The sequence below is a fragment of the Electrophorus electricus genome, chromosome 2, assembly GCF_013358815.1.
Source record: "Electrophorus electricus isolate fEleEle1 chromosome 2, fEleEle1.pri, whole genome shotgun sequence".
NCBI classification, from domain to species: domain Eukaryota; kingdom Metazoa; phylum Chordata; class Actinopteri; order Gymnotiformes; family Gymnotidae; genus Electrophorus; species Electrophorus electricus.
In genome coordinates, this window is record NC_049536.1 from 30,106,249 (window position 1) to 30,118,136 (window position 11,888).

Genomic DNA, 11,888 nt, shown 5'->3' on the forward strand with positions numbered 1-11,888 from the left:
AGAACAAAAGCCACATGTTGAGCTGCTGCTGTTCGTGTTAGCAGTTCCATGGGAATTAGCAGACTGAAGTGGAGTGTTGGGGAATGCCCAGGATCTGGAAGAGCACCACACAGCGCAGGTAGTTCAGTAAGGAAATATTTATTTGTAAAGCACATTTAAAGCCAAAGTGCTGTACGTGGCTCATGCATAAAAGTTGCACTGTATGACACATCAGTGAATAAATAAAACTTTGAACCGAACCCTGGAATGAACAGGGAGTGATATGCTCCCTTTTCTTCATGTCTGTGTACAGTTTTGCCACTGCTTTTTTAACCTCGATGTGCTGCAGCCAAAAGTGGAACCGGATTTCTGGAAGGGAGCGAAAAACTGAAGTAATGTTATTAATGTCCCCGACACACTCTGAGAGGGGTGCTTATAGAAGCTGTTTCAGAGCTGGGCATCACTGAGAGGGATGGGGCCTGCTAAAAGAACACCAGCGTTCCGGCTCTGTCTGGTACACGAAGCCGTCTGCCCTTCTCTAACGGACCCAAAAGAATTCACGGAGGCCTTTCAGAATGAGCCGACGGGTCGTGTCGGTTGTGCTGGTTTCATTAAGCAGCCCGGAGGCGTGGAGTGTGCGGGAAGAAGCAGCAGGGTGATGTTGCTTCCTTTTCCATTCATCCACCCTGAAGACACCTGCAGCCCCTGTGCGCAGAGGCCAGCCGTTCCCGACACGGCGCGCTATCGATCTCCCCGCGCGGCTGGAGCGGATGAGTCCCGCACCGTGGCTGCAACTGCGGCATTTGCAGAGAAGCCATTCTTTTATTTTGGACGAGGCGGCGATTGCTTCCAGTATACTTCCTCGCTACGGGCAGCCACACAGCCATCATCGCTGTCTGATTACGGGGCCGGCGTGTCAGACAAAGACAACCGCTCAGACCCCAGGGAGACAGGTTGGACAGGGGGACAGACTGGCAGAGTGACTGTGCTGAAAGACAGTGGGAAGAGGGAGGGCCAAATCGTACCAGACAAGACAGGCTCTGATGAGAGATGGAAATAAACAATCGCCATCAAACGCAGTCGTCTCCGTCTCCTTTCATCGCGCAATGACCCGACCAGGTTTCGCTAAAAGCGTTTGAATGTCTTTAATTGCAGGTGTGCAGCTCCTCTGCTCAGTGCTGCAGAGGACGTTCTGTGGCCCTGGCGGAGCTAATCACATCCCCACCCTTCCTCTCTCATGCTACCTGCAGCGTCTGGCTGGTGTGTGGTGGATGTAGTGCAGCGTTGCCCCACCCTGCGTGCGTGGTGTTCTACCACCGCTTCCTGCGGGTTTTATAGCATCACCCCGCCCCGTGTGTCTCTGTGTGGGTGTTTCAAACGTCCCCCTGCCCCATGTGTGTATCAGAGACCTCCCGCCTGGTTTGTGTTTGGTCGGTTTCTGTCCCTTACCTCTGGGGCAGGCCCAGTGGAGCTCACAAGGGACAGTCACACGGAGCCCACCTGAGTCCCTCCTGCTCCAAATCAGTTGTGCTTTTATAGGCATGTTTTATATCTGCTTATAAAAGCATTACTGGTGAACCAGGTTTGATCCTGTAGACTGATTTCAAATTTTAATCTTTCTGTCTAAAACTTTTTTTCTGAGACATGTTATGTTGTGTTGTGTGTGTGTGTGTGTGTGTGTGTGTGTGTGTGTGTGTGTGTGTGTGTGTGTGTGTGTGTGGTGGCTGTCAGAGTGTCAGCAGTTTGAGTGGGTGTTATGAAGACTTTGAGAATGAATTAAGACCATATCACGCCCTGTACAGTGGGAAGACTTGTAAGCGTTGAAGCCTGCACTGATGGTATGACCCGTGCCTGGTCCCTTCCCTCAGCCTTCCTGTCCAGAACACACACACACAGAGGCATGGGCTTTACCCTGGCAGGGGCTTGCATGGGCTCGCCACAGGGAAGACCTGCTGAGATGCGACGGCAGAGCGCAGCGTGCGGCGTGCTTGTGGACCAGCTACAGTCGGGAGTGACGACGCGCCAGGCACCATAACCCCCCTTTTCCACATTCCTAAGATGCGTTTTCCATAATCCCTGTGAAGCTGCATCTGAAAAATGGCATGTAAGCCAGCGGAATCCCAGTTGCGCTCCCAAGCTCATCTGCGAGCTGTCATGCCCACACGCCTTTTCCTTCGCGTCCTCCTTTCGGCAAAGATAATCCAGCAGCTGTTACACATCAGTATGTGGCATCGCTGTCAGCCGTTCCAGGGAGAGCAGACCCCCGCCCCCCTTCCTGGACTAGTTTGACGCAAGCTGTTGTCTCTATTGGTACTTCTCTAAGTCTGTCGCTGTGATTACGATGCAGCTCTGGGACGTCTCACACACTCTGGGAGCCTCCACAGGTAATCGGTACTAAAAGCCTAAGAGACACACACACAGGCTCAGGCAGACAGCAGGGGCACTTCAGTTGGACTGCTGGATAAACTATCTCAAGTGAAGAACAACACAGACTGTTCTGACATTGGTAAAGCTAGACCAGGCAGTGTGGTGTGGTTAGACAGAATTTATACCTCTGCCTGTTGTGTTAATAACAGTTCGCAAGGTAAGGAGAGCGCTAAAGTCCTTTTCCCTGCCTGTTGGTTTCATTCTGTCCTTCTGAGGGTCATTTACGCATTAAAGGGTTTGACTTTTTGGTTTCTTTGCGCTCATCGTGTCAGAGAGGGATACTCAGCCTGGCTCCTGGACACACGCCCGCCTCCACGTGTGATGGGCTTGATTAGATCTGAAGCTCTGCAGCACCGTTCACCTGCTGTGCGTGGAGGGGCGAGTTCACAGGCCCTCCCTCCATGTGCCACTGCTTCAGGTGTGGCTCGACTTTAGCGCTCAGTCGATCACGCCATACGTTCTGTTGCAAATTGGTCATTTGTGCTGCCAACAGAAATCAATCTGACTGAGTGTTGCCCATGAGTATAATAGGATGCGTTTCTCTACTGTTTAGGCTTAGGCAAGGTGTTAAAAGAATGCGGAAAAAACCTTTCTTCAGAAGACAGTAGAATTGTGTGTTTGGTGTTTTTTTGTCAAATGCTTGGATTTAGAGTTTGTCTATTTGAAAAATTAAGAAGAAACCCATGGGAGGAATCTCTGGGCGGCAATTTACCAGAGCAAGAGGTGCTAACGGAGCCTAAGGAACCTGGTACAGGAGCGAGAGGTGCTAACGGGACCTAAGGAACCTGGTACTGGCGCGAGAGGTGCTAACGGGACCTAAGGAACCTGGTACAGGAGCGAGAGGTGCTAACGGGACCTAAGGAACCTGGTACCAATGCGAGAGGTGCTAACGGGACCTAAGGAACCTGGTACAGGAGCGAGAGGTGCTAACGGGACCTAAGGAACCTGGTACTGGCGCGAGAGGTGCTAACGGAGCCTAAGGAACCTGGTACCAATGCGAGAGGTGCTAACGGGACCTAAGGAACCTGGTACAGGAGCGAGAGGTGCTAACGGGACCTAAGGAACCTGGTACCAATGCGAGAGGTGCTAACGGGACCTAAGGAACCTGGTACAGGAGCGAGAGGTGCTAACGGGACCTAAGGAACCTGGTACTGGCGCGAGAGGTGCTAACGGAGCCTAAGGAACCTGGTACCAATGCGAGAGGTGCTAACGGGACCTAAGGAACCTGGTACCAATGCGAGAGGTGCTAACGGGACCTAAGGAACCCGGTACCAGAGCAAGAGGTGCTAACAGGACCTAAGGGGCAGTGGTAGCTCAGTGGTTTAGGTACTTGACCTGTAATCAGAAGGTTGCCAGTTCAAACGTTGCCACTGTTGGGCCCCTGAGCAAGGCCCTTAACCCTCAATTGCTCAAGTTGTACTCAGTCATAATTGCAAGTCATTTTGAATAAAAAGCGTCAACTAAATGCTGTAAATGTACCGGAGCGAGAGGTGCTAACGGGGCCTTGAAATGTGCTCGAGGATTAATCTTTCATGAGTCTCTTCAACCTCATGTAAGTTTCGTAGAATATTCCATTTCACCAGTGAGGAGCAGTGTTTTCAGGGTGATGGCTGTTTAATTCAAAATGCCCTGTCCCTAAATGCTGGCGCATGAAGTCTCTTTCTCTAAGGCTGGAACTCGGAGTGGGATACGGTTACGCCCAGACAGAAATAGCGTTATTTCTCTGACAAGCCTCATTACTTCCTAATGAACAAATATATTTGCATTTGATTTTCAGCTATGTGAAAGCAAAGCCATCTGCCTGCTTATATAAACTAGTCCTGAGAGCCTTTTAAAAACAGCCTCTATAGATCTTCACACCCCTCTTCCCATTTCTCTCTGTCTCTCTCCCTCCACCGTCCCCCTCTCGCCACGTTTTTCCCCCCTGTGCTCATTTCAATGAGCTTGGTTTGCATTTGTGCTCCTCTACTGCTTAGATTCCGTAGGCTAATTTGAAGTGCAAGGCGATTTGTGGATATAAAGCCACTTTCTCTTCATAACGATCCTGAACTGCATTCTGTTACTGGAACTCTTCTCCCAGACTCTGGGAGCCACAGAGGAGCCTGGTGTGGGTCACTCTTCAGTCCCTTTCTCTTTATCTGATCATGAGACGCTTAATTACCTCAGTGGTGTTTGCTCACCACCCAAGCTTTGAAAGGCCCTTTTTTTCCCTCTTGCTCTGGATTCCGTCATGATGTCTTGCATTCGTGTTTCTCTTTTTCTGACCGGAGTTTTGGCACCCCCCTTCTCTCTCTCTCTCTCTCTCTCTCTCTCTCTCTCTCTCTCTCTCTCTCTCTCTCTCTCTCTCTCTCTCTCTCTCTCTCTCTCTCTCTCTCTCTCTCTCTCTCTCTCTCTCTCTCTCTCTCTCTCTCTCTCTCTCTCTCTCTCTCTCTCTCAGACTCGAACCTTGCATGGCAATATTCTAATTATCACTGACCCAGAGGATCCTGATTGTATAAGACTGGATGAATGCCATACCAACAACCTCTAACATGGGATCATATAGACTTTGATGTAGTTTAAATGCATCTTCCTAATGCTTTGTCCCTTACGTCCTGTAGAACTACAATAAGAGCAGCTCAAGCTTGGTTCATTAGTCCTTTTGGATTGCTCAGTAAGCTCCTGTGTTGTCAAACAACAATCCCACTGGATATCACACAGCTTATGGAAACAAGCATCTTTGCAAAGTATGGCTGGGTACACATTCTAGCATACTTCAGTTAGTGCTGTCTTCTGTAACCAGTTAAACACCCTCCACTGTTGCATAATGACACTGATGGTTAGAAGAAGGATGCAACCAAATCAGATTTCAGAATATCTTAAATATACGAGAAATGTGCACAGACATGCACAACAGGAAGGAGTTAGGGAGTCAGGAAACAGTATTTTGTGTACTAGTGTGCATGCTATGTGAGCATTGTTGATTACAACCATAGAGATTTAAATCATGTACTTCAGCTTATGTTCTTGTTCATCCTTCTTTGGTTTTGTTCATGGGTAGGAATATCCTGATGACACTGGTGGACTGGGTGGGCGTGGTGCTCTGGGTGTGTGTGATTGGCTTGGGTCATGGGGCAGCTGCCCATTGATTTCTGTCAGTTTGTTAGCTGAGATGATTTAGATGAAATTCACACAACTTCAGTGAGATTCAGATGGGAATGTCTGGTCTGAAGTGTGTGTGGCTGGGAAGTCTAGGGATGTGATGTGGATGTCCAGGCGTGCACGCGTGGGTGTGGGTGTGGGTGTGTGTGTGGGGCGGGGGGGGGATAGTGAGAAAGAGAGTGAGTGAAAGTGTTACAGATTTACAGATTCTTACTCCTCTGTTCTCTGGGGTTCTCTGGACTAATCTTGAGATTTTCTTTTTGCAAACTGCAGATATTTGTATGTGACTAGCTTAACAAGGCTTATGGTTGATGTCCAACAAATCTCATTAAGATCTCCTTGCACTGCCTGCGTCTGGCTGTCTGGCTAAATCAGGCCAGAGAGTGCGTTTGAGGGCTGACCTCTCAGGTTTCACTGGAATTAGCTCCACAACTTTTCACACCAAGGATCTTTGCACACTTATCACTCAAGTCAACACTAGCGACACCTCCAGCACGCCATCGGAAACTTTATCCCAGTAGATCAGCTGGATCCATTAGCATAGTAATCATGTTTGTGGGCTAATAGCAATTAGCATTTCAATACAGCAGTGACACTGTGTCTGGGCCTAATGAGAGGGCCATTGCACTTGCATTATGACACTACTACTAGTGTTTCACTTCACAGAAAAGGACTTTATGGCCTAAGGGTTGGCCGTGATTCAGGGATTCCTACCGGAATGTTCAATGGCCTATAGCGGCGATGATGTTTGAGGCTCGCGCAGCACCCGCCAGCCCATTACTGTAGGAACAGCGTCGTGATGGAACACGGTTCTCCACGAGCAGTTATTTCAGCTCCCTTCCCCCACTCTGTTGGCCATTTGCCGAGGCTTTGCTGTGGACAGGGATCTGAGGCTCAGTCCCTGGCGTGCTGCTCCCTCGCTACGCCCGTCTGCCGACTGAGGCTGTGCCACTTTAAGTGTGTGTGTGTGTGTGTGTGTGTGTGTGTGCAAAGGCTCCAGACCCACCTTCTCCCCCATGCAGCCCTGGTGCAGTGCCAGGTCCTTTAACGCGCGCGCAGTTGGCGTATGTGTGGATCTCCGAGCCGGCCGGATCCGGGCACCGCTCCCGATCGGGTTCTGTGAAAACGGGAGCGGATGCCAGGAGAGCCTGCGTCCTTCTGCGCCTGCTCCCCTCAGTGACACAGCCGTGGAGCGCTGGGCCAGGCCACCACGGCAACCAGCACCGAGAGAACACAACGCACACTCGGCCAGGCCTACAGCATCACCCTGTCCTACTGCAGCATGCATGAGCTTAAACCACAACAAGCACAATATGCCCAACGTGTGCTAAATGACCGCAGACGCTTGTGCTGTGTGTTCCAGCACGGCGTCTGGTCACGCTGTCACTAATCCAGCAGCTGACTTCACCCTGCCGACACACGCATCTGCGTGATTCTGGTTCCTTTGTGTTCTGGAACCCTTTGCTTCCTTTCTGTGCAGCCGCTGGTGTTCCACTAAAGATGAATAACCCGCTGTCACAGGCTGAAACGCATCGCTGATCCATGTGCCAGTGACGCGGAGCTATAGGGGCTTAGTCTTGTCTTTCTAGCTCTCCACTCGATTCCTTCCTTCATCTGCCATCCGTGTGCGTGGACACGGCTGGTTAATGGGTATTACAGGTGAATGGCTGGGTGTGTGCGCCGCCTGTGCCGTGCTAGTCGGTTAGAGATGGCTAGTGGTTACACTGTGACGTTGGTCTCAGTCTCCCCACTGCTGCTAGTGGAGCACAGATGGGCTAACCGGAGGGAGGGCCAAATGACTTCCTGTTGGCAAGACTGGCGTGAGGAAGTGTGGCTGGACACACACCCACACACACCTGCAATGTACCTCAATCAGTAATTAAATAGCTATAATAGGAGTAATTACAGTGGTGAATCGGCATTCCTATGGTTGTAATTATTAGAGGTGTGTTTGCATGCAGTGAACCAGGCTTGGGAATGGAGTTCCATTTCAGCTGAACCTATAAGCCGACGTTCGACTGGTGACAGATCTTTGCCAGCACCTTTCCAAAGCGGCCGTTTTGCAGACAGGCCCTTCGTATGCGCCCCCTGGCTGGAGGCGCGTCCACGTCTGCTGCGCGTGGGGGAGGTTGCTGCCGGTGTCAGGCCGCACGTCCGCAACCTCTCGCCATACGATCGGTGTGATGCGTTTGCCATATGGCTCAGACAGACGCGTGCTCCCATACATCTCCAGCAGGGGGCTTTGGTAATCCCTCCCCCGTGTACGTGCTTGAGATCTGTTACATTACACTGCCACGTGTTGGCCAAACGGTGGCCAAGATTACGCCCATGTGTGACTATGTGTATTAGCTCTTCCAGCGTGTGTGTGTGTGTGTGTGTATAGGGACCCGATGCAGATACAGGTGCTAGTGCAGTGGGTTTATGGGTTTGTATGGATGTCCAAATGTGCAAAAGGAAATGTTTTATTGACCCTCTGCTTGGGTATCTGTACGTTCAGTATCTGCTGAGTTTGAAGCATCAGCCCATTTCTAGGACTCTTAATGACATGCATTGTGGCTGTTGGATTCCAGTACAGATTTTTGAGGCGGAGATTAAGAGTTACAGGACTAAAAGGAGTGGGTCTACACGGCCCACGCCTTCTCTCCCCCTCTCTCTCTCCCTGCTGCGGTCACTCTCCTCTGACGCTCTTTCTCTGCCCCGGTGTAGTTGATGCAGGCTCACTGGCAGGCCTCACTCACTCGCCATGGGCAGAGTGGGGCGTGAAGCGGGTACCGCGCAGGGTCAGAGAAACATGGAAGGCTGCAAATCTGGGCATGACCAAAACTTGCTGGGTACTCCAGATTGCAGGCTGTTAAAATGGTGCGTTTGTGAGTGAGGGAGAGGGCACACGTTGTCCAGGCAGGTGGCGTCTGTGTGGAGTTTGCACACTGTGAAATTCAGCTGTGAAGATATGACATATGTTTATGAATTAACATGAATATATGGGTCATAAGTAGCTGCACCTGCTGTGATGCCTTTCATAGCTGGAATTGGTCCTGTCTGCTTCAGAGGTCTGTTTGTGAAGTTAAACAAACCCTGAGCCACCTTTTAGTTTCTTGTGGGAAACCGACCCATTCTTCAGGAAGAAAGATCCATCAGCATGCTAAGTGTGTCGGTGCCGATTCCTCTGGCAAGGCCGCCCCGTAAACCCGCAGGAACACAACAAGAAAATCTCACCAGAGCTCTAGTGGCTTTTACACTCATTAAACCATATGATGCGATTCAGAAAGTTGGCTTTTATTTCCAGGTGGTGGTTGTATTGCGTATCGACACTATGGTTTGGTGCAGGCTGGGTTCCGTTGTGAGTAAGTAGTGCGAGAGGAGAAAAGTGGAGGTTGCGTACTGTTGTGGTGCGGGTGGAGAAGGGTGGAGGCTGGACACTGGTTCATGGTGGCTGGACACTGGTTCATGGTGAGTCAGTGGTTTGCGTGGGTGGAGAAGGGTGGAGGCTGGACACCGGTTCATGGTGGCTGGACACCGGTTCATGGTGGCTGGACACTGGTTCATGGTGGCTGGACACTGGTTCATGGTGAGTCAGTGGTTTGCGTGGGTGGAGAAGGGTGGAGGCTGGACACTGGTGGGAGGCTTTGTGCCACAGTTTCCACCTCCAGGGACTAGTAGCACAACACTGTGCCACTTTTTTTTTTGTTTTGCATATATAGTGTTGCTTTCTGACCCCCTGACAGTCATTTCTAATGGTACACAATTGGAGAAAACGCAGTCACTGGTGTGGGTGGGCGTGGAGGGTGTTTGCTGGGGGGATTCTCTGGCAGACGACTTCCACTCAGTAGGCATTATTTATATGAATGGAGCATTTCACCTTGGAAATGACACCAGGGAGGTGATTAATGTCTAAAAAAATCCTTGAAACTCTGTGGATGAATGATTCGTGCACCTAACAGGAATTAATCTGGAGCCTTTTCTTTCTTCCAGAGTCATTACGGCTATTGAACATGCTTGATGTCTTTGTGAGATGTGCGGAAACCTATGCCTGTGTCTCATTAAAGCTGCCTCAGTCAGGCGGATATTAAACGATGAGAAATCAAGCCAGTTTTGATCCTTTCAGGGCTTTATAGCTGCTCGCAGTTGGTCAGCCCGGCAGTTTTTTGGCACTATATCTACAGAGAGTGTGTGGGTGGGTGGGTGAGTGTCTGATGTGTGGGTGTGTGTTCATTCCAAATGTCTAGAGGGTTAATGGGCATATCCTTAGGAATTCCAACTGCTTCCGTACTGGTATTCTATGTCTCGTTCTCTGGTATTCTATGTCTCTCTCTCTCTGTCTCTGTCTCTTGTTCTATCTCTAGTCCTGGGGATCTGGTTTTGAGCAGACTGCTGTAGGAAAAAAGCGTGTGATTGGTCAGAAAAAAGAAAGAGAGGGGGAGAGAGAGAAAACGGGAGAGAGGAAAAGTAGAGGGGGAAGGGGCGGAGCAGCAGCCCTACTGCAGGCAACTCTTTCAGCCAACACACGCACACGCAAACAGAGCTCTGGGAAAGAGGAGCTGAGGCAGTAGAGAGCGCGAGCACGAGGAGCCAAGCAGGGAGTGGACAGCCAGAGTGAAGGATATTATGCTGAAGAGGTCTGACTTCAATTACTGCCCAGCCTCAGTGCTCTACTGCCTACGGAGAGGTGAGGGAGACTGTGTGTGTGTGCGCGTGTGTGCGCTGTTAGATGCGCGTGCTATTTTACCCTAGTTTAACAACTAGTTGTTTTTTTGTTTGTTTGTTTTTAAATGTGTCTCACTGAATGTTAGCTGAAGCCGAAATGTCACGGAGGAAAGACTGGCCTCTACAGTGGCTGTGGTGGTCCCAGCACGGGGTTTATGTGCGGTGGTGGTCCCAGCACGGGGTTTATGTGCGGTGGTGGTCCCAGCACGGGGCTTATGTGCGGTGGTGGTCCCAGCACGGGGCTTATGTGCGGTGGTGGTCCCAACACAGGGATTGTTATGTCTGGTGGTCCTAACACAGAATGACTTTTGTGCAGTGCTGTGGGCCAGTTCAATGATGTAAGAAGTTGCAAGGCTGTAAGAAGCCTCCGTGTCAAGGTATTGTGGCTGAAAAGAATGGGTTTATCTAGCCTCCAGCATGTCTATGGATTCCTGTAGTTATGCTGCAGCTCTGGCAGAAAGCTAGCTGTGTTTTGGGGTGTTGTAACCGACTGCTCTAGGTCCTAAGTCACATCCTCTGGGGTGTCATAGCGTCTGTGTTGAGCAGACTTCACAGTGCAATCAGGGAGCTTGTATGTGCATGCGCAGCTATCTGCGTGTGTGTGTGTGTGTGTGTGTGTGTGTGTGTGTGTGTGTGTGTGTGTGTGTGTGTGTGTGTGTGTGTGTGTGTGTGTGTGTGTGTGTGTGAGAGAGAGAGAGAGAGCCTGGGGCCCAGGCAACAGCATGGGGGCTGGGCTTTCTTCTCCAAATCTGAGTGTTTGCCTTCCACAATCGCCTCACCCACACTCCATCAGCAGCCCCATGCAAGATTTTGTCCTAGAGCCCTTTTGGCCCTCCTAAGAAACCCTTGGGGCTCTGGTACCAAGTGTTTTTGTCGCTGCTCTCCTGCCGTAAAAATTCCTGTACTGAGTCTTTTTTGTGTTGCTGTAGGAGCTCCAGTTTGAGAGGCTGACCAGGGAGCTGGAGGCGGAGCGACAGATTGTGGCCAATCAACTGGAACGATGCAGGCTGGAGGCGGAGTCACCAGGAGCTGCGAGTGGCAGGTACAGATCCCCCGCACACCCCCACACACACACGCAGGCACACACTCAGCGTGACGCTAGCTCTACCCTGCAGGCCAGCAGAAGCTTTTATCCTGCAAGTCCCCTCCTCTATAATACTCCTGTAACACCATTAATGGAGTCCCACTTAGGAGTGTAATGCCGGTAAATCATTTGGATGCCAGCCTTCTCTGTTCAGAAATGAGCGCTCGCACATGATGAGCCTCCGCTCTCTGATCCTCCACCGTGGACATGGAGGTCTGAGTTCCTCCTGCAGGTTCCCGCTGCGTGCTCCGGCGTGGCCGTCTGCTCTCCTGCTAATGAATTTTAATGCATGCGAACAAGCCGAGGCCTGAAGCGCTCCTTCAGAAAAAAGGCCGCATTTGCAAAACTGAAGGAGGTTTCCCAGCAGAGGGGGGCTGATTTTCCATGCAGGTGGCTCTCGGTGGTGTGTGATGTATACTGTAATAGTGTCGAATGGCTGAGCTGCTTTTGCAGGGTGTGAAATGGTTTGTAGGTTCGTCTTAAGCTGTAGTGGTATTGTGTGATAGCCCTCGGCACACCAAGGAGTAACACTCTGCTCTGACTTTTTTCTGGA

At 50.7% G+C, this 11,888-nt stretch overlaps 1 protein-coding gene across 10 annotated transcripts in view; it reads left to right on the top strand.

Annotated features, from left to right (window-relative positions):
* The window catches only part of LOC113590629 (plakophilin-4-like), a 70,129-nt gene that overhangs the window by 21,911 nt on the left and 36,330 nt on the right, over positions 1 to 11,888 (top strand). For all 10 annotated transcript variants that reach the window (XM_035523771.1, XM_035523773.1, XM_035523772.1 and 7 more), the window contains exon 3: positions 11,181 to 11,293. In XM_035523771.1, coding sequence (XP_035379664.1) covers positions 11,181 to 11,293 — 113 coding nt within the window. The remainder of the gene's footprint in view (positions 1 to 11,180; positions 11,294 to 11,888) is intronic.